This window comes from Scyliorhinus canicula, chromosome 10 (assembly GCF_902713615.1).
Source record: "Scyliorhinus canicula chromosome 10, sScyCan1.1, whole genome shotgun sequence".
Classification (NCBI taxonomy): domain Eukaryota; kingdom Metazoa; phylum Chordata; class Chondrichthyes; order Carcharhiniformes; family Scyliorhinidae; genus Scyliorhinus; species Scyliorhinus canicula.
Genome location: NC_052155.1, coordinates 2,874,426 through 2,897,661, shown reverse-complemented (window position 1 = coordinate 2,897,661; position 23,236 = coordinate 2,874,426). Strand labels below are relative to the sequence as shown.

General features: G+C 49.0%; 1 protein-coding gene across 1 annotated transcript in view; it reads right to left on the bottom strand.

Moving 5' to 3' along the window:
- Positions 1 to 23,236, bottom strand: part of cdk5 (cyclin-dependent kinase 5) — a 59,630-nt gene that overhangs the window by 10,774 nt on the left and 25,620 nt on the right. The window contains exons 5-9 of the mRNA XM_038808507.1: positions 15,052 to 15,108; positions 13,521 to 13,616; positions 12,104 to 12,178; positions 6,777 to 6,873; positions 3,152 to 3,221 (exon numbers count right to left, since the gene is read on the bottom strand). Of these exons, the coding sequence (XP_038664435.1) occupies positions 3,152 to 3,221; positions 6,777 to 6,873; positions 12,104 to 12,178; positions 13,521 to 13,616; positions 15,052 to 15,108 (395 nt within the window). The remainder of the gene's footprint in view (positions 1 to 3,151; positions 3,222 to 6,776; positions 6,874 to 12,103; positions 12,179 to 13,520; positions 13,617 to 15,051; positions 15,109 to 23,236) is intronic.

Genomic DNA, 23,236 nt, shown 5'->3' with positions numbered 1-23,236 from the left:
TGCTAACCAGTTTTCTATCCGTTCCAATACACTACCCCCAATCTCTCGTGCTTTAATTTTATACACTAATCTCTTATGCAGGACTTTCTCAAAAGCCTTCTGAAAGTCGAAATATACCACATCCACTGGCCCCTTTTCATCAAATCTACTAGTTACAACCTTGAAGAATTCCAGTAGATTTGTCAAGCATGATTTCCCCTTCATAAATCCATGCTGACTCTGTCCAATCCTGCCACTGCTTTCTAAATGCTCTGCTATAAAATCTTTGATCACAGATTCTAGAATTTTCCCCACTACCGACGTCAAAAAGACAAAAAGAATCACACAGGCAAACAGAGAGAGTGACAGAAAGACAAAAAGATGAGTGAGAGACGATATGAGAGTGATGTCATCACAAGAGAGAAACACAGAAATGAGAGAGTGAAATAGGGCGAGTTCAAGAGAAAAAGAGATGGTGAGAGCTGGCAAATGGATGGAGAGAGAGAGAGAGGGAGAGCTAGTGACAGAAAGGAGAAAGAAAAACATGAGATGGCAATGGAGGGAGAGAGAGAGACAGTAAACATGAGAGAACTTGAAGGTGAGGGGGAGAGAAAAGGGGAGAAGGAGAGAGAGACACAGACAGAGAGGGAGAGAGAGTGAAAGACAGAGAAAGATGGAGAGGGAGAGCAAGAAAGACAGAAAGGGGGGGAAAGAAAAAACAGGGAGGAGGAGAGAGAAAGACAGGGAGAGAGAGAAAGACAGAGCGAGGGAAAGAGAGAAAGACAAAGTGGGGGAAAGAGAACACGGAGTGGTGAAAAGAGACACGGAGAGGCGGAAGAGAGACAGAGAGGCGGAAGAGAGACAGAGAGGCGGAAGAGAGGCGGAAGAGAGACGGAGAGGCGGAAGAGAGACGGAGAGGCGGAAGAGAGACGGAGAGGCAGAAAGAGAGACGGCGAGGAGGAAAGAGAGACGGCGAGGAGGAAAGGGGGACAAGAGAGGGGGAGAGAGAGATGGAGAGAGAGACAGAAAAGGGGACAGAGACGGAGAGGCGGAAAGAGACAGAGAGGGGTACGGATAGGTGGGGGTGGAAAGAGAGACGGAGGGGCGGAAAGAGAGATGGGGGGGCGGAAAGAGAGATGGGGGGTGGAAAGAGAGATGGGGCGGAAAGAGATGGGGGGGCGGAAGGAGAGATGGGGGGGCGGAAAGAGAGATGGGGGGGTGGAAAGAGAAATGGAGAGGTGGAGAAAGGCAGTGAATCAGAGAGATGGCAAGAGGCAGTGAAAGATGGTGGGGGGGGAGGAGAAAGAGGGTGGGGAGGGTGCAGGGTAGCTGACAGTATGCGTTTGAACGAGTGTGAGAGAGCACAAAGAAATAAATGACAGGGAAAAACTGAGAGGGGCAATAATAGGGTAAGCAAAGGAACAGACAGAATGAGGCAGATGGGGGAGAGAAAGATGCAGTTAAAGAGAGACACAGTGAGACAGAGGCAAGGAGAGGCTAGAGGCAGATAAAGACAGAGAAGAGGTAGATGTGAGAACGTGACATCATTATTCCTGAGATTTTGTTTTTACATCACAAACTCCACACATGAAAGCTGTGACCAACTTTTGACCCAGCTCTACTCACATCAACCCTTTGTGACTAGCAGTATGATGGATTAGCACTCTGCAACTTGTCTGCACACTTCAACATGATCAACCCCCCCCCCATCTCAGCTACACAATGTGTGAAGGAACCATCTCTTCAGCTTCACCCACTCAGGCTGCCTGACTCATGCCGAGTCTTCCGTGGGACACAGAGTAGGGCAAAGAGCTTGTTGTTGGGTCTCACCAAAGATGAATATGGCTGATCTCACCTGCCCTCTATATCCCTTCCTTCCAGAGACCAAAACTGTCCATTTCAGTCTTAAATATATTCAACAATGGAGCCTCTGGGGTGGAGAATTCCACAGATTCACAATCTTGTGTGTGAAGTAATTTCTCCTCATCTCAGGGGAGGTGGTGGCGTAGTAAACCATAGACCCATAGTAGCTCTGGGGACCCAGGTTCAAATCCCGCCACTGCAGGTAGTGAAATTTTAATTCAATAAAAAAGGAATTAAAAGTCTAATGATGTCCATGAAACCATTGTCAATTGTCATAAAAAACATTTGGTTCACTAATATCCTTTAGGGAAGGAAATCTGCCGTCCTTAACTGGTCTGGCCTACATGTGACTCCAGACCCACAGCAATTGCCTTCAAGGGCAATTAGGAATGAGCAATAAATGCTGGCACAGCCTGCGACGGCCACGTCCCATGAATGAATAAAAAAGTCTTAAATGATCATCTCCTTCTCCTGCCACTGTGCCCTGTGTTCCACATTCTCTCGGTGTTTTCCGACCAAGGGGAAACAGCCTCGGTGTCTACCCTGTCAAGCCCCTTGAGAGTCTTGTATTTTTAACTGAGATTGCCTCTCATTCATCCAAACTCCAAAGAATGTACAGTGAGCCAAATTTACAGATCCTCTCAACATAGGACAACCCCCTCATCCCAGGGACACTCCAGTGGATGTTGAATCTTTTGAATTCTCCAGCCCATGGTTGTGGAGATTCAGTGATTGAATATGTTCAAGACTGAGATCGAGACATGTCAAGTTACTAAAGACATCAAGGAATATGGGGATAGTGCGGGTAACTACTGTTGAGGTAGAAGTTCGACCACCATCCAGCTGAAAGACGGAGCAGGCTCGTGGGGCTGAACGGCCTACTCCTGCTTCCATTTTTTATGTTCACCTCCAAAGCTTTGATAAGACTAAAACTACATACAATATTCCAGGTGTGGCCTCACCAAAGCCATACACGAATTGTAGTGAAATTTCCTCATTCTAGCAGCCCAGTCCTCTTACAGTAAAAAGCCCTTAACTTTCCTAATTGTATGTACTGCAATATACTCACTTCCGTGCTCCCTACTTGCTGATCTCTTTTTGTCAACACGCCACCCCCCTCCATTATCATTTAAAAACTTCTCAAAACCTATTGTGATCATAAGTCACCCCAAACTTCCCTTCCCAAAACGTGACCTCAGTTCCTCTTATCTCCCTGTAATACCTGAGGATGCTTTGCACAATAAAGGTGCTACAGAAATGCAGATTGTTATTGACACGTGGTTGAAAGCACAGGATTTAAAAAGGATATCGAAAAATCCTCTTCAACTGATCATCGACGTCATTCCCAGGAAACAGTGGTCTTCCTGCATTTGCTAACTCTGGAAAAAGAAGAGTTTGTTAATGAGAACACAGCTCTGCAGAGGTTTCATCAAAACACAATCACTTCTCAAACTGTTTGAGAAGCTCAAAAGCTTCTCAAAAGCTAAACCATGCACGGAAATATTTTGTCTTCATTATTTAAGCATTGTACTCAAAGTGAAGGCTGACGGGTGTTTCCAATTTTCTCCACCCCGAGTCTGTCTCACTGCTAAATGTATTATTCATTCAATCAATCTGTGAACTTTGATAAGACCAAAAGAAACAGGAACAGGAGGAGGCCATTCGGCCCCTCGAGCCAGCTCCGCCACTCAATGTGATGATGGCTGATCCGACATTCCTCACGTCCACTTTCCTGCCCTCTCCCATAAGCCTCAATTCTCTGACTGATCAAGAATCTATCTCAGCCTTAAATATACACACGGACTCTGTCCCCACAGCTCTCTGTGACGAGGAGTTCCAAAGACTCACAACCCTTTGAGGAAATTCCTCCTCCTCCTCAGTTTGAAATTGGCTCCCCTTTATTCTGAGACCCTGCTCTCTGGCCCCAGACTCTCCCATGAGGGAAACATCCTCTCCGCATTTACCCTGTCAGCCCCTCAAGAATCCGACATGTTCCAATGAGATCACCTCTCATTCTTCTAAATTCCAATGAGTAGAGTCCCAACCTGTTTAACCTTTGCTCACAAGACAATCCCTCCTAAAATAAGGGGAGTAAAACTGCTCCCAGTGCTCCAGATGTGGTCTCACCAGTTCCTTGTACAGCTGCAGCAAGATTTCCCGACTCTGAAACTCCAACCCCTCAGAAATAAGGACCAACATTCCATTGCCCTTCCTGATTACCTGCTGCCCCTGTGTGCTAGCTTTCTGTGCTTCATGCACAAGTTTCCCCAAGACCTTTTGTGTTGCAGCTTTCTGCAAGATATTTTCTCTATTTAATGAGGTGATTTAAAAAAATAATTATCTTTATTATTGTCACAAGTAGGCTTACATTAACATTGCAATGAAGTTACTGTGAAAAGCCCCTAGTCGCCACATTCCGACGTCTGTTCGGGTACACAGAGGGAGAATTCACAATGTCCAATTCACCTAACAGGCATGTCTTTCGGGACTTGTGGGAGGAAACCAGAGCGCCCGGAGGGCAGCACAGTAGCACAGTGGTTAGTACAGCTGCTTCACAGCTTATGGTTCCTAGGGTCGATTTGCGGCTTGGGTCACTGTCTGTGTGGAGTCTGCACGTTCTCCCTGTGTCTGCGTGGGTTTCCTCCGGGTGCTCCGGTTTCCTCCCACAGTCCAAAGATGTGCGGGTTAGGTGGATTGGCCATGCTAAATTCCCTTAAGTGTCCAAAAAGTTTGGGTTAAATGGGGTTACAGGGATAGGGTGGAGGTGTGGGGATAGGTAGGGTGCTCTTTACAAGGGCCGGTGCAGACTCAATGGGCCGAATGGCCTCCTTCTGCACTGTAAGTTCTATGAATCTATGAAACCCACGCAGACACGGGGAGAACGTGCACAGACAGTGACCCAAACCGTGATTTGAACCCAGGTCCCTGGTGCCGTGAAGCAACAGTGATAACCACTGTTAATTCATCATGCAATGTTATGGCACAGGGAGATGGTGGCGTAGTGATATCACTGGACTAGTAATCCGGAGGCTCAGGCTAACATTCTGAACACTTGGGTTTAAATCCAATCGTGACAGCTGGTGGAATCTTAATTCAATTAATAAATCTGGAATTAAAAGCTCGTCTCAATAACGGTGACCAAGAAACCGTTGTCAAATGTCGTAAAAACCCATCTGGTTCTCTAATGTCCTTTAGGGAAGGAAATCTGCCGTCCTTACCCGGTCTGGCCTATATGTGACTCCAGACCCACAGCGATGTGGTTGAAGGGCTATGTCCCCAGGTCAGCGTAAAAACGCTGGCGTTCCACTCTTGACTTTCCTCAGAAAAATCTACAGCTATTCTCCTACCTGCAGGGGGCTGGCAGCCCCCCAGAGTGCTTCTCGCAGCTTCAGCTGCAGATACGGGCCCCGCACTGCCAGTGGCGATTCCGCACATGCGCAAGGCGGCGGCCTGCAGCGGGTGTGCCATGCGCGATGGCGGAGTCGGATTGCGGACCGACATCGATAATGTGCCCCCCCCCCCCCCCCCCCCCCCCCCCTCCTCCTCCACCCCGCCCCCCTCACCCCCCTCGGGATGGCAGGTGCCCGCGGATCCGAGCAGTCTAATCGCTGCCCTGGCCGGCCATGAGGCCCCCCACACCCCCCCCACCCCGCTACCACCAGATGGCCGAGGAGCGAATCTGCAGCCGCCACCCGAGGTTCTCAACGGCCAATACGTGGGTAGAACCACGCCGTCGCGAACTCGGCCAGTTGTGCCCGGAGAATCGCGGGGGGGGGGTTCTGTCAATGGCCCCCCCAGCCATGCCACGTAAATCGCACGCGAGCGATTCTCTAAAAGCGATTTCGCCGCGGGGATGCGAAGAATCCAGCCCAGGATGCTGCAAAGAAGTACAGTACAGAGAAATAGTTTGTTTCGGGAGTTATAGAGTTTAAAAACGTTCAGTGAATACTGAAGGGCTACATCATCAACGAGATGGGTGAAGCTTAAGGTTCTCTGGTTTCAATTTGCCTGAATTCTTGCCAGGGATGGGGGTTAGTTGCAGTTTGGACCTCATGTGATTTGCAGCTCACAGAGAAGCCTGGGATATGTTTGCCAGGCCAGGCAGTTAGGGCTCAGAGATGTCCTGGGAGACATTTCAAGCTCAGTGCAGCTGGGAGACTGAAATTTAGAGAACCCACTTAGTGAAGCTAGCAGTCTGCAAAAGAGTTGGAAATGCGGCAGTAACTAGGGACAGGGGGTAACTAGAGACAGGGGTGCAGCTTTGTGAATCTTCTGGAACAAAAAATCAGGAGAAGAGGCTGAACCATTGCGAGGTCAGCAGTCATTGAGACAGTCCAAGTCGTAACGGCTGTTGTGTTAATTCAGAGGCTAAGTCATCAAAAGTGAAGAGATTAAATACCTCATTAGAGAGATAAAGCGTTTTAATGAAATACTGTGACTCACAGTGGTCACTGACGTCTGGACGGGTTGATGAAAAATCCATGGGATCTGTCTTGGTCGCATCTGCCATTAATGCGCAGGGTAGTATGTTCAACCACAGTGTGCCTGTTAATTCATATTTACCTCATGTTAATTTTGAATGCTGGAGTATAAGATAGACATTGCATATTGTTTTAGTTTTCTGATATGGTGTAAAGTTCTATTGTTTAAAACCATAGAATCTTGTGGTTTTACTCTCCTCGTGGGTAACTGGGATTTTAAACTTTGTCTACTTGAAACAAAAGGTTACAGGCTGCGAATTGGATCGTAACATTCTCCAATACCTTAACATCCTTCCCAAAGAGTGGGGCTCAGAGCCGGTACCAACACTCCAGAACCAGTGATTTAACACACCACGGACTGGTAATCCTACAGCTAGGGAGAGGATATGGCGAGGGCTGGGATGTGGGGAGTGTAGGAGAGCAGCGTGCCCTCACATCAGGTCTGTAAATTACCTGCAAATATGCAGCCAGCTGACCACATGTCTATGGAAGTAGAGTAGAGTTTAGCACCAAACAGCACATCTGGAGGGCGATACCACAGTGTCACCACCTGCAATGGGCAAAGGGCAGGTTAAACAACCAGTACCTCTCCTCCCTAAGAATATTGTTAGGATATCGGAGCACACCCTAATTTTTGTAAGAATACTGGACGGGAAATCCCCAACAATTTGCAATTTGTAAAACTGTGAGGAAAGGATACTTGGCCCCAGGGATGATAACTTTGATTTATGTTCGAACAAACTTTAATTTAAACACAGAATTAACCACATTAACATCAACAAAAGTTAAACAGTTCTTAAATAAAAGGAAAAGCTTCAACTCACTATCGACATCTGTCACTATATATATTCCAACAAAGCAACCCAATATAGTTCAAAGACCTCTCATGAATCAAGTTAGCAATCATAAGACTATGAGACATAGGAGCAGAATTAGGCCACTCGGCCCATCGAGTCTGCTCCGCCGTTCAATCATGGCTGATATTTTTCTCATCCCCATTCTCCTGCCTTCTCCCCATAACCCCTGATCCCCTTATTAATCAAGAACCTATCTATCTCTGTCTTAAAGACACTCAATGATTTGGCCTCCACAGCCTTCTGCAGCAAAGAGTTCCACAAGATTCACCACCCTCTGGCTGAAGAAATTCCTCCACATCTCAGTTTTGAAGGATTGTCCCTTTAGTCTGAGATTGTGTCCTCTGGTTCTAGATTTTCTACAAGTGGAAACATCCTCTCCACATCCACTCTATCCAGGCCTTGCAGTATCCTGTAAGTTTCAATGAGATCCCCCCTCATCCTTCTGAACTCCAACGAGTACAGACCCAGAGTCCTCAACCGTTCCTCATACGAAAAGCTCTTCATTCCAGGGATCAGGGCAATTGCTGTTCTCTGTGAAGACATTTGGAGGGAGGCCCTTTCAGGAACAACCTGAAATTCTTTCTGTCTTGTCAGATTCGAATCCTATGGCAAAACTGAAAAAAAACACCGACAGACCTGACTCCTTCCATTAATTACATCATCTGTATACCACTAAGATGTGCCATGATCTGCTCAGCTAAGACTAAACACCATCCCACATGAATTATCTACACCCAGGGATCCTCCCTTCTATTAACAATATACCATTAGCCATCCATATGTAAAAACGTAAATGGTTAGGATCAATGATTCCCTAACTTTTACACCAACCTATTTCCAACTTTAACATACATACTGCCTGCATGTATTTGAACCCTGGGTCTTTAATAATATTACTGCAATAACAATAAAATATAATACCGAACAGTCCCAGCATTCATCACAATATCAATATCAGTGATAACATCAACAATGAGCAAAATCAGTTCAACACTTTAACAGCAGCTGAATGACTGGATAATATATTTATCATGATGGAGTTAGAGGAACGCTTGTTACACAGGGTGATGGAGTTAGAGGAACGCTTGTTACACAGGGTGATGGAGTTAGAGGAACGCTTGTTACACAGGGTGATGGAGTTAGAGGAACGCTTGTTACACAGGGTGATGGAGTTAGAGGAACGCTTGTTACACAGGGTGATGGAGTTAGAGGAACGCTTGTTACACAGGGTGATGGAGTTAGAGGAACGCTTGTTACACAGGGTGATGGAGTTAGAGGAACGCTTGTTACACAGGGTGATGGAGTTAGAGGAACGCTTGTTACACAGGGTGATGGAGTTAGAGGGTAGCAAATGCCTGTTCTTTCCAGTGCGGTGGATTTGTTGACATGAAATGAAAATTGGTAACAGGGGCTCAGTTTAGCATCTCATCTGAACTACTGCACATCTGACAGTACAGCACTCCCTCAGTACTGGCCCTCTGACAGTGCAGCACTCCCTCAGTACTGGCCCTCTGACAGTGCAGCACTCCCTCAGTACTGACCCTCTGACAGTGCGGCATTCCCTCAGTACTGACCCTCTGACAGTGCAGCACTCCCTCAGTACTGACCCTCTGACAGTGCGGCACTCCCTCAGTACTGACCCTCTGACAGTGCGGGACTCCCTCAGCACTGACCCTCTGACAGTGCGGCACTCCCTCAGTACTGACCCTCTGACAGTGCAGCACTCCCTCAGTACTGACCCTCTGACAGTGCGGCATTCCCTCAGTACTGACCCTCTGACAGTACAGCACTCCCTCAGCACTGACCCTTTGACAGTGCAGCACTCCCTAACTACTGACCCTCTGACAGTGCAGCACTCCCTCAGTACTGACCCTCTGACAGTGCGGCACTCCCTCAGTACTGACCCTCTGACAGTGCAGCACTCCCTCAGTACTGACCCTCTGACAGTGCGGCACTCCCTCAGTACTGACCCTTTGACAGTGCGGCACTCCCTCAGTACTGACCCTCTGACAGTGCAGCACTCCCTCAGTACTGACCCTCTGACAGTGCAGCACTCCCTCAGTACTGACCCTCTGACAGTGCAGCACTCCCTCAGTACTGACCCTCTGACAGTGCAGCACTCCCTCAGTACTGACCCTCTGACAGTGCGGCATTCCCTCAGTACTGACCCTCTGACAGTACAGCACTCCCTCAGCACTGACCCTTTGACAGTGCAGCACTCCCTAACTACTGACCCTCTGACAGTGCAGCACTCCCTCAGTACTGACCCTCTGACAGTGCGGCACTCCCTCAGTACTGACCCTCTGACAGTGCAGCACTCCCTCAGTACTGACCCTCTGACAGTGCGGCACTCCCTCAGTACTGACCCTTTGACAGTGCGGCACTCCCTCAGTACTGACCCTCTGACAGTGCAGCACTCCCTCAGTACTGACCCTCTGACAGTGCAGCACTCCCTCAGTACTGACCCTCTGACAGTGCAGAATTCCCTCAGTACTGTCCCTCTGACAGTGCAGCACTCCCTCAGTACTGACCCTCTGACAGTGCGGCACTCCCTCAGTACTGACCCTCTGACAGTGCAGCACTCCCTCAGTACTGACCCTCTGACAGTGTGCCGCTCCCTCGGTACTGACCCTCTGACAGTGCAGCACTCCCTCAGTACTGACCCTCTGACAGGGCAGCATTCCCTCAGTACTGACCCTTTGACAGTGCGGCGCTCCCTCAGTACTGACCCTCTGACAGTGCAACACTCACTCAGTACTGACCCTCTGACAGTGCAGCACTCCCTCAGTACTGACCCTCTGACAGTGCGGCACTCCCTCAGTACTAACCTTCTGACAGTGCAGCGCTCCCTCAGTACTGACCCTTTGACTGTGTTGCGCCCCTTCAGTACTGACCTTCTGACAAGCAGCGCTCCCTCAGTACTGACCCTCTGTAGTGCAGCACTCCCTCAGTACTGACCCTTTGATAGTGCAGCACTCGCTCAGTGTTGACCCACTGACAGTGCCGCACTCCCTCAGTGTTGACCCTCTACAGTGCAGGACTCCATCAGTACTGACTCTCTGATAGTGCAGCACTCCCTCAGTACTGACCCTCTGACAGTGCAGCGCTCCCCCAGTACTGACCATCTGACAGTGCAGCACTCCCTCAGTGCTGACCCTCTGACAGTGCGGCAATCCCTCAGTACTGACCCTCCGACAGTTCTACGCTCGCTCAGTACTGACCATCTGACAGTGCAGCACTCCCTCAGTACTGACCCTCTGACAGTCCAGCACTACCTCAGTACTGACCCTCTGACAATGCAGCACTCCCTCAGTACTGACCCTCTGACAGTGCGGCACTCCCTCAGTACTGACCCTCTGACAGTGCAGCACTCCCTCAGTTCTGACCCTCTGACAGTGCAGCACTCCCTCAGTACTGACCCTCTGACAATGCAGCACTCCCTCAGTACTGACCCTCTGACAGTGCGGCACTCCCTCAGTACTGCCCCTCTGACAGTGCAGCACTCCCTCAGTACTGACCCTCTGACAGTGCAGCACTCCCTCAGTACTGACCCTCTGACAATGCAGCACTCCCTCAGTACTGACCCTCTGACAGTGCGGCACTCCCTCAGTACTGACCCTCTGACAGTGCAGCACTCTCTCAGTACTGACCCTCTGACAGTGCAGCACTCCCTCAGCACTGACCCTCTGACAGTGCAGCACTCCCTCAGCACTGACCCTCTGACAGTGCAGCACTGTCAGTACTGACCCTCTGACAGTGCAGCACTCACTCAGTACTGACCCTCTGACAGTGCGGCACTCCCTCAGTACTGTCCCTCTGACAGTGCAGCACTCCCTGAGTACTGACCCTCTGACAGTGCAGCGCTCCCTCAGTACTGACCCTCTGACAGTGCAGCACTCCCTCAGTACTGACCCTCTGACAGTGTGGCACTCCCTCAGTACTGACCCTCTGACAGTGCGGCATTCCCTCAGTACTGACCCTCTGACAGTGCGGCACTCCCTCAGTACTGACCCTCTGACAGTGCAGCACTCCCTCAGTACTGACCCTCCCACAGCACATCTCTCCCTCAGTATTAGAATGTAATGCCAGCCTGGGTATGGGCTCTGAGTGTGACTTGATCCCGTGACCTTCTGACCAACTGAGCCTTGGCTAATAGTTAAAGTGAAGAGATGAGGAACAGTGTAGTTACCGAGTTTGCGTTTGGTTCATTGCCAATTACGTTTTTGGGCCACACCCTTCATCCACCAAGTTAAACGCTGCTCTTCACTCCTTGGAGTGCCTCAGAGACCTGGACATGGAGAGGTGTAATTATCCTTCCTCATACCTAATGTAAGGTGGAAGATGTTGGGAAATTGAGAGGCAGGTTTAACCGTGAAAGATGCCCAGATTGACACCACTCTACCCAGTATAATTAAGAAAGGTCCCTTCAAGTGTGTATCTAGTGACTGCCCAAGCCTAGGGGATCTACTTGCAGGTACGTGCAACGAAGGAGGTTAAGGGGCGACCTGATAGAGGTCTACAAAATTATGAAGGGCATAGACAGAGTGAATAGTCAGAGGCTTTTTCCCAGGGTAGAGGGGTCAATTAGGTTTCAGGTGCGAGGGGCAAGGTTTAGAGATGTACGAGGTAAGTTGTTTTTTTTGTTTTTTTACACAGAGGGTAGTGGGTGCCTGGAACTCGCTGCTGGAGGTGGTAGTGGAAGCAGGGACAATAGTGACGAATACATGAATAGGATGGGAATAGAGGGATACGGACCCCGGAAGTGTAGAAGATTTTAGTTTAGACGGGCAGCATGGTCAGCGCAGGCTTGGAGGGCCGAAGGGCCTGTTACTGTGCTGTACTTTTCTTTGATCTTCTTTGTTTATGATTCTGAACCCACAAGAGTTTAGGGGATGATCTCAGGTGATTGAAATTGCTCCCTACCTCTGCAGAGTAACATCGGACAGGGGATACCAAACGCCCGAGCCAGCCCAAGTCCGCCAGTTTCAGCTCACCATTCTGTGTGGCACAAAAGAAAGAACTCTGTTCAGAGTGAATACAAGGCATCAGAACCACAGCACGGTCTCTCCTGGTTCACCTTGGGTTTCCCAGACATCCAACCGGGCAGCACGGTAGCACAAGTGGATAGCACTGTGGCTTCACAGCGCCAGGATCCCAGGTTCGATGCCCCGCTGGGTCACTGTGTGGAGTCTGCACGTTCTCCCCGTGTCTGCGTGGGTTTCCTCCGGGTGCTCCGGTTTCGTCCCACAGTCCAAAGACGTGAAGGTTAGGTCGATTGGCCATGATAAATTGCCCTTAGTGTCCAAATGGTTGGGAGGGTTATTGGGTTATGGGCAGCAGAAGTGGATAGCATTGTGGCTTCACCGCACCAGGGTCCCAGGTTCGATTCCCCGCTGGGTCACTGTGCGGAGTCTGCACGTTCTCCCCACGTCTGCGTGGGTTTCCTCCGGGTGCTCCGAAGGGTGGAAGTGAGGGCTTAAGTGGGTTTGTGCAGACTCGATGGGCTGAATGGCCTCCTTCTGCACTGTATGTTCTATATCTCCCGCAGCACAATGTTTCCCAGATTAAGAAACACCTTTTAAAATTATTTCACGGGATGTGGGTGTCGCTGGATCCACCAGCATTTCTTGCCCATCCCTAATGCTCTGGAGAAGGTGGTGCTGAGCTGCATTATTGAACGGCTCCAGTCCACGTGGTGTAGGTATATCCACAGTGCTGTTAGGGAGGTCCATCCAGTTTCATTTGTTTTAGATTGTGTAGCGGTTTGATAAAACCAAGAGGCTCGCTCGGCCAATTCAGAGGCTAGTTTTGAGTCAACCACATTGCTGTGGGTGTGGAGTCACATGTAGGCCAGACCGGGTAAGGACGGCAGATTTCCTTCCCTAAAGGACATCAGTGAACCAGATGGGTTTTTACAACAATCGACAATGGTTACATTATCACAATCACGGAGACCAGTTTATATTCCAGATTTTATTAACTGAATTTGAATTCTCCGAGCTGCTGTGGTGGGAATTGAACCCACGTCTCCAGAGCATTCGTCTGGGCCTCTGGATTACTGGTCCAGTGATATTACTGTGACACCTCCTTCCCAAGCCCACAGAGATCTCCTCCAGATTAGATAACAATTTAGGATCTTTCCCAAGGTCAATGGGGCCTCTGAAGGGCTGTGTTCCTCTAACATCGCAGGCTTTGAGACCTTCCCCTGAGGGTCACTCACAAACCTCAGGCCTCTCTTCCCCACAGGACCCACTCTCAGGCTCTGAGCCTCTCCCACGAGGGTCTCCCTGAGATTGTTCTGATTTGAACTGGGGGGTCTCCGTTGTGCACTCTGACTCACCCTGTTGATCAGGAGATTCTGTGGTTTCAGGTCTCTGTGTAGTACATTCCTGCTGTGGCAGAAGGCCAAACCCTTCAATAACTGATACATAAACGACTAGAGGAAGAGAACAAAAGAAATGGTGATTAAAGAGAGATAAATCTGCCCTTGGAGTGATGGGGACAGTATAGAGGGAGCTTTACTCTGTATCTAACCCCGTGCTGTACCTGTCCTGGGAGTGTTTGATGGGGACAGTGTACAGGGAGCTTTACTCTGTATCTAACCCCGTGCTGTAGCTGTCCTGGGAGTGTTTGATGGGAACAGTATAGAGGGAGCCTTACTCTATATCTAACCCCATGCTGTACCTGTCCTGGGAGTGTTTGATGGGGACAGTGTAGAGGGAGCTTTACTCTGTATCTAACCCCGTGCTGTACCTGTCCTGGGAGTGTTTGATGGGGACAGTGTAGAGGGAGCTTTACTCTGTATCTAACCCCGTGCTGCACCTGTTCTGGGGGTGTTTGATGGGGACAGTGTAGAGGGAGCATTACTCTGTATCTAACCCCGTGCTGTACCTGTCCTGGGAGTGTTTGATGGGGACAGTGTTGAGGGAGCTTTACTCTATCTAACCCCGTGCTGTACCTGTCCTGGGAGTGTTTGATGGGGACAGTGTTGAGGGAGCTTTACTCTCTATCTAACCCCGTGCTGTACCTGTCCTGGGAGTGTTTGATGGGGACAGTGTAGAGGGAGCTTTACTCTGTATCTAACCCCGTGCTGTACCTGTCCTGGGAGTGTTTGATGGGGACAGTGTTGAGGGAGCTTTACTCTGAATCTAACCCCGTGCTGCACCTGTCCTGGGAGTGTTTGATGGGGACAGTGTAGAGGGAGCTTTACTCTGTATCTAACCCCGTGCTGTCCCTGTCCTGGGAGTGTTTGATGGGGACAGTGTGGAGGGAGCTTTACTCTGTATCTAACCCCGTGCTGTATCTGTCCTGGAAGTGTTTGATGGGGACAGTGTAGCGGGAGTTTTACTCTGTGTCTAACCCGTGCTATACCTGTCCTGGGAGTGTTTGATGGGGACAGTGTGGAGGGAGCTTTCCTCTCTATCTAACCCCGTGCTGTACCTGTCCTGGGAGTGTTTGATGGGGACAGTGTGGAGGGAGCTTTCCTCTCTATCTAACCCCGTGCTGTACCTGTCCTGGGAGTGTTTGATGGGGACAGTGTAGAGGGAGCTTTACTCTGTATCTAACCCCGTGCTGTACCTGTCCTGGGAGTGTTTGATGGGGACAGTGTAGAGGGAGCTTTACTCTGTATCTAACCCCGTGCTGCACCTGTCCTGGGAGTGTTTGATGGGGACAGTGTAGAGGGAGCTTTACTCTGTATCTAACCCTGTGCTGTTCCTGTCCTGGGAGTGTTTGATGGGGACAGTGTAGAGGGAGCTTTACTCTGTATCTAACCCCGTGTTGTACCTGTCCTGGGAGTGTTTGATGGGGACAGTGTATCAATATCTGGAATATATGTATTATCGAATGGACATAAGGGGAGCTGTATTTACCTTCACAATCTCAGGATCCAGATCTCCGTTACAACTGTCGAAATACTTCTTCAAATCCTGTAATAAAACTCAAGAGGTAAAAAGCTGCACAAAGCAGACAGATAGGATGCCACCGTTATTTCCAGTGTCCCCATCAAACCCTCCCAGGACAGCCACCGGCAAACTCCTGAGACAGAGCAGAGAAAGACCCATTAGTGATACTCCAACCGGTAAGACACTCCCAGCTAATCATCATGCTGCATATAAATCCTCATTCACTTTGATAAGATTCCAGCCTGTGCTTTAGTCCACGAAATATATCATTCCCTGTATAAACCCTAGCTCCCTCCCCCAACACCCCAACACCCCTCAATGAGATTCCAGCCTGTAAATCATTCCCAGGTATCAGTTATTTTAACTCTGAACCCCCAAATCTGGATTAGATTGCAGGGTATGACCTGCTCCTTGTTTATCACTTGCTTGTTTGTCTTTCAAGGATGACCATGTTCATCATCTGGAACGTTTGGTAGGATTCTGGTGGATGTGAAGGTAACTGCGACCCACCCGTAAGCTTCAGCCACAAAGAGAACAGGATGCTGCCAACGGTTGAGTTTTGGATGAGTTGGTGGTGTGGGATTTCCTCTCCTTGCATTTTCTTTCTGCCTCTGATATCACTTTCAAAGGAGGCCACACACCTTTATTGGGTTGATCCAGCTACAGCAATCCTGGGCGGGTTTCACTAAATCGGAGCAGAAGGCCATTCAGCCCTTTGAGCCAATCCAACAATTCAATATCATGGCTGATCCTCTATCACAACAACCCGCTCTCCCTGTGCCCCTCAACACCGTTAAAGTGTCTAGAAACCTGTGCAGTTCCTTCTTGAATATACTTTCTCCACAGCCTTCAGTGATGGAGAATTCCCCAGGTTCACCACCCTCTGAGTGAAGAGGCTTCTCCTCATGCCCGAAATGGCCCAACTGACTCGCAGTTGAAAACTCTAAAGTGAAGCCAGCAGCATGTCCTTGTAGTGTTTCCTTTGACCATGAGAGCATAGCCCAAAATCAATCTCCCCACAGAATCTTCATTTTGAGAAGTGGGTGTCAAGAATTCTGACTACGTGGCCAGCCCAACTCAGTTTTGACTGTCTCAATGTGATGTAGGTGTTTGCCATTCTAACTCGGGGCAGGACCTACGTGTCTGGCATTTTGTCTGACCATCTGATCTCTGAAGGCAGTTCAAATGAAAGTGGTTGAGCTTCATGGCACAACACTAGTACACAGTCCAAGAGGCACAAGTTTTAGGCGGCACGGTAGCACAGTGGTTAGCACTGTTGCATCACAGCGCCACGGTCCCAGGTTTGATTCCCGGCTTGGGTCACAGTCTGTGCAGAGTCTGCACGTTCTCCCCGTGTCTGCGTGGGTTTCCTCCGGGTGCTCCGGTTTCCTCCCACAAGTCCCGAAAGACATGTTGTTAGGTGAATTGGACATTCTGAATTCTCCCTCTGTGTACCCGAACAGGCGCCGGAGTGTGGCGACTAGGGGCTTTTCACAGTAACTTCATTGCGGTGTTAATGTAAGCCTACTTGTGACAATAAAGATTCTTATTATTACTACTACATGTGTAGAGCAGAGTGGGCAGGTTTATTGCTCTATAGACTTTCACACCGGTACGGTTGACTTCATTCACAGACTGATGTTCAAAGAATGCCAAAGGTTATACTTGTTTCGGCAAGTCTTACATGTGTCCCATCGTCAAAATAGACAGCTCGGGATTGTGTGCTGTTGAGGTACTGAACTTATTTACTGTTAACAGGTTCTGGTCATGGTCTGAAACCTTGGGTCATAAGGTCAAAGTAATATAAACATATAAAATAGGAGCAGGCCATTCAGCCCTTAAGCCCGCTCTGCCGTTCACTATGAAAATGGCTGATCATCCAACTCAATACTGCCCTGGGAGTGTCCCTTTAAGAAAGGTTTTCGTCTTATCACATGGCTTGAGTGATGTCATTGTGTGGGTGGAGCCTGGGCTGTGGCAGTGAGTTTGTTTTGGTTCATTTTAAAAGCTGTTTCCAGACTGCTTGGTGACCTAAAATAGATAATTGCTTTCTAGAAGGAATTCTAACCTGCTGTTTGAAAAGGGGAACAGAGTATCTATAACAACAGTCTTATACCAGTGAGAGTGCCGTGTGCTGGGCCACACCTTTGAAAAGGGGTTTCTGGTTTTACTTGGATTTTGTTATTGAATTGGAACAGTTAAGGGGGGAATTCATAGCTTACTGTAGCTTTGTGGGGTCTTTATGTTCATAATTGTTAAAAATTCTTGCTGTGTGTGTTTAGCCAACTATTAACTAAATTCTTGGAATAAAGCTTTTTCTTTTGATTAAAAGCGCCTCAGAGGTCCATTGAATTACGTCTGAAGGGAAGGCTCTTGTGGTCATCCTAGCCAAATTCAACATCAAGGTTCTAGGTCAGGTGGACTCCATAAAACGCTTTGGAGTTTTTAAACCCTGGCCCGTAACAGATGTCTCGGTGGGAGAGCATTTCGGTGACAATGACCACAACTCCTTGACCTTTAACATAGTCATGGATAGGAAGACAGTATGGGAAGGTATGTAATTGAGAGAGGGGAAATTATATTGCTATTAGACAGGAGCTGAGGAGCATAAATTGGGAACAGATGTTCTCACGGAAATGAACAACAGTAATGTGGGGGTTGTTTAAGGAGCTCTTGCTGCGAGTGCTGAATTGTTTTGTCCCAGTGAGACGAGGAAGGAATGGTAAGGTGAAGGAGCCTTGGATGACAAGAGAAGTCGAGCTTTTGGTCAAGAGGAAGAAGGAAGCTTACGCAAGGTTGAGGAAACAAGGATCTTACTCGGCTCGAGAGGGTTACAAGGTAGCCAGGAAGGAACTCAAAAATGGACTTAAAAGAGGTGGAAGGGGGCATGAAAAAGCCTTGGCAGGAAGGATTAGGGAAAATCCCAAGGCGTTCCACACTTATGTGAGAAATAAGAGGATGATCAGAGTGAGAGTAGGGTAGATCAGGGATAGTGGAGAGAAATTGTGCCTGGAGTCTAAGGACATAGGGGAGGCCCTAAATGAATATTTTGCTTCAGTATTCACTAGAGAGAAGGACCTTGTTGCTCGTGAGAACAGTGTGAACCAGGTTAATAGGCTCAAACAGGTTGATATTAAGAAGGAGGATGTGCTGGAAATTTTGAAAACCATCAGGATAGATAAGTCCAGTAGGCTAGATGGGATATACCCAAGGTTACTACGGGAAGCGAGGGAAGAGATTGCTGTGCCGTTGGCGATGATCTTTGCGTCCTCACTCTCCATTGGAGTAGTACCGGATGATTGAATACCAGAGGTTGAATAAACTTGGTTTGTTCTCTCTGGAACAAAGGAGGTTGAGGGGCGACCTGATAGAGGTCTACAAAATTATGAGGGGCATAGACAGAGTGGATAGTCAGATACTTTTTCCCAGGGTGGAGGGGTCAATTACTAGGGGGCATAGGTTTAAGGTGCGAGGGGCAAGTTTTGGAGGAGATGTACGAGGTACGTTTTTTACACAGAGGGTAGTGGGTGCCTGGAACTCGCTGCCGTAGGAGGTGGTGGAAGCAGGGACAATAGCGATGTTTAAGGGGTATCTTGACAAATACATGAATAGGATGGGAATGGAGGGATACGGAACCGGGAAGTGGAGAATATTTTAGTTTAGACGGGCAGCATGGTCAGCGCAGGCGTGGAGGGCTGAAGGGCCTGTTCCTGTGCTATACTTTTCTTTGTTCTTTGTTCTATTGGAGGGAGGTGAATGTTGTTCCCCTGTTCAAGAAAGGGAATAGGGAAATCCCTGGGATTTCAGTCTTACGTCTGTGGTGAGCAAAATGCTGGAAAGGATTCTGAGAGGTAGGATTTATGATTATTTAGAAAAACATAGTTTGATTAAAGATAGTCAGCATGGCTTTGTGAGGGGCGGGTCATGCCTCACAAGCCTCGTTGAATTCTTTGAGGATGTGACAAGACACATTGATGAAGTTCGGGCAGTGGATGTGGTGTATATGGATTTCAGTAAGGCATTTGATAAGGTTCCCCATGATATGCTCATCCAGTAAGTCAGGGGGTATGGGATACAGGGAAATTTGTCTGTCTGGATACAGAATTGGCTGGCCGAAAGAAGGTAGTGGAAGGAAAGTATTCCGCCTGGAGGTCGGTGACCAGTGGTGTCCCGCAGGGATTTGTTCTGGGTCCTCTGCTCTTTGTGGTTTTTATTTTTTATTTTTTTGGGATTTTAAATAATTTTTACTGAAAAATTTTGAATTTATACAACAATAACGCACCATAATAAAATACCAAAAATAACAATAATATTAACAATCATAAACATTCGCCCCACCCCCATGCACAACACAGCATTTTAACAACAACGCAAATTAACACAATATAAAGTTACAGAATAGAAACTACAATAAAGAACACCCCCCCCCCCCCCCCCCCCCCCCCCCCAACCCGGGTTGCTGCTGCTATTGACCAAGATACCTATCTTTGCGTTAGGAAGTCCAGAAAAGGCTGCCATCGTTTATAGAACCCTTGTATTGATCCTCTCGGGGCAAATTTGACCCTTTCCAGTTTTATAAATCCCGCCCTGTCACTGATCCAGGTCTCCACACTTGGGGGCCTTGCATCCTTCCACTGTAGCAGAATTCTTCGTCGGGCTACTAGGGACGCAAAGGCCAGGACACCAGCCTCTTTCGCCTCCTGCACTCCCGGCTCCATCGCGAGTCCCCACCCTGGTTTGACCCTGGATCCAACCACCCTCGACACCGTCCCCGCCACCCCCTTCCAGAATTCTTCCAGTGCTGGGCATGCCCAGAACATATGGGCGTGGTTCGCAGGACTCCCCGAACATCTGGTGCACCTATCCTCACACCCAAAGAACCTACTCATCCTAGTCCCGGACCTGTGGGCCCGGTGCAGCACCTTGAATTAGATGAGACTAAGCCTCGCACATGAGGAGGAAGAGTTGACTCTCTCCAAGACATCCACCCAAGTCCCATCCTCTATCTGCTCCCCAAGTTCCTCCTCCCATTTAGCCTTCAGCTCCTCCACTGACGACTCCTCCACCTCCTGCATTACCTTATAGATGTCAGACACCTTCCCCTCTCCGACCCACACCCCCGAAAGCACTCTGTCCATCGTCCCCTGCGAGGGCAGCAAAGGGAATCCCTCTACCTGTCGCCTAGCAAACGCCTTTACCTGCAAGTATCTGAACATGTTCCCTTGGGGAAGGCCAAATTTATCTTCCAGTTCCCCCAGGCCCGCAAACCTCCCGCCAATAAACAGGTCCCTCAATTTGCTGATGCCCGCCCTTTGCCACCCCCTAAATCCCCCATCCTTGTTCCCCGGGATGAACCGATGGTTGCCACCCAGTGGAGACTCCATCGAGTCCCCTGTTTGCCCCCTATGCCGCCTCCACTGTCCCCAGATTCTTAGGGTCGCCGCCACCACCGGGCTCGTGGTAAACCTCTTAGGGGAGAGCGGCAACGGCGCCGTTACCATGGCACCCAGGCTCGTACCTCTACATGACGCCATCTCCATTCTTTTCCACGCCGCCCCTCCCCCCTCCATCACCCATTTACGCACCATTGACACATTGGCCGCCCAATAGTACCCCAGAAGGTTGGGCAGCGCCAGCCCGCTTCTGTCCCTCCCTCGCTCCAGGAACACCCTCTTCACTCTCAGAGTCCCATGCACCCACACAAAGCTCAGAATACTGCCGGTCACTCTCCTAAAGAAGGCCCTGGGGATAAAGATGGGCAGGCACTCGAAGAGGAACAAGAACCTCGGAAGCACCGTCATTTTGACAGACTGTACCCTCCCCGCCAACGATAATGGCAGCATGTCCCACCTCTTGAACTCCTCCTCCATCTGATCTACAAGTCTGGTGAAATTATGCTTGTGAAGAGTCCCCCAGTCCCTGGCCACCTGCACCCCCAGGTACCTAAAGCTCTCCCCTGCCTGCCTAAGCGGGAGCCTACCAATTCCTTCCTCCTGGTCTCCAGGGTGCACCACAAACACCTCACTCTTGCCTAAATTTAATTTATAACCTGAAAAGGTCCCAAACTCAGCTAGCAACTCCATCACCCCCGGCATCCCTCCCACCGGGTCCGCCACATACAGTAACAGGTCATCGGCATACAACGACACCCTATGTTCCTCTCCACCTCGCCCCAAGCCTCTCCACCTCTCTGAATCCCTCAAACCATCGCCAGCGGCTCGATTACCAGTGCAAACAAGGGGGACAGGGGGCAACCCTGCCTGGTCCCTCGGTAAAGCCGGAAGTACTCCAACCTCCTCCTATTCGTGGCCACGCACTCCCTCTTTGTGGTTTTTATAAATGACTTGGATGAGGAAATGGAAGGATGGGTTAGTAAGTTTGCCAATGACACAAAGGTTGGTGGAGTTGTGGATAGTGTCGAGGGCTGTTGCAGGTTACAACAGGACATTGACAGGATGCAGAGCTGGGCTGAGAAGTGGCAGGTGGAGTTCAACCTTGATAAATGTGAAGTGATTCATTTTGGAAGGTCAAATTTGAATGCTGAATACAGGGTGAAAGGCAGAAATCTGGGAAGTGTGGAGGAACTGAAGGATCTTGGCGTCCATGTACATAGATCCCTCAAAGTTGCCACCCAGGTTGATAGGGTTGTTAAGAAGGCGTATAGTGTGTTGGCTTTCATTAACAGGGGAATTGAGTTTAAGAGCTGTGAAGTTTTGCTGCAGCTTTATAAAACCCTAATTAGACCACACTTGGAATATTGTGTCCAGTTCTGGTCGCCTCATTATAGGGAGGATGTGGATGCTTTGGAGAGGGTGCAGAGGAGATTTACCAGGATGCTGCCTGGACTGGAAGGCATGTCTTTTGAAGAAAGGTTGAGGGAGCTCGGGCTTTTCTCACTGCAGAGAAGAAGGAAGAGAGGTGACTTGATAGAGGTGTACAAGGTGAAGAGACATGGATAGAGTAATAGCCAGAGACTTTTCCGCAGGGCAGAAATAGCTGTCACGAGGGGACATAATTTTAAGGTGATTGGAGGAGGGTATAGGGGAGATGTCAGAGGTAAGTTCTTTCCATAGAGTGGTGGGTGTGCGGAATGCACTTCCAGCAGAGGTGGTGGTGGAGTCAGAGTCATTTGGGACATTTAAACGACTCTTGGACAGGCACATGGACAGCAGTAAATTGAAGGGGTGTAGGTTAGGTTGATCTTAGATGAGGATAAGTGGTCTGCACAACATCGTGGGCCAAAGGGCCAGTACTGTGCTGTTCTATGTTCTCATAGCCGTATCCCGCTTTCCCCCATGTCCTTTGATCCCCTTCGCCCCGAGGGCTATATCTAACTGCTTCTAGAAAACACGCAATGTTTTGGCCTCAACGACTTCCCGTGGTAACAAATTCCACAGGCCGACCACTCTCTGGTTGAAGAAATTTCTCATCTCTGTGCTAAATGGTCTCCCTTGTATCCTCAGACTGTGACCCTTGGTTCTGGACACACTCACCAGCGGGAACATCCTTCCTGCGTCTACCCTGTCCAGTCCTGTGAGAATTTTATAGGTTTTTACAATGCCCCCTCATTCTTCTGAACTCCAGCGAATACAATCCTAACCGATTCAACCTCTCCTGATACGTCAGTCCCGCCATCCCAGGAATCAGTATGGTAAACCTTCGCTGCACTCCCTCTAAAGCAAGAACATCCTTCCTCAGATAAGGAGACCAAAACTGCACACAATATTCCAGGTGTGGCCTCACCAAGGCCCTGTACAATTGCAGCGAGACATCCCTGCTCCTGTCCTCAAATCCTCACACAATGAAGGCCAGGATACCATTAGCCTTCTTTACCGCCTGCTGTACCTGCATGCCTACCTTCAGTGACTAGTATACAAGGACATCCAGGTCTCGTTGCACATTCCCCTCTCCTAATTTTTGGTCATGGAGATAACAGTTCTGCCTTCTCGTTTTTGCTACCAAAGTGGATAACCTCACATTTATCCAAATTATACTGCATCTGCCATTCATTTACCCACTCACTCAACTAGTCCAAATCACACTGAAGGATCACTGCATCCTCACAGCTCACCCTCCCACACAGCTTTGTGTCATCTACTTATGTGGAGAGATTACATTTCATTCCCTCATCTCAATCGTTAATATATATTGT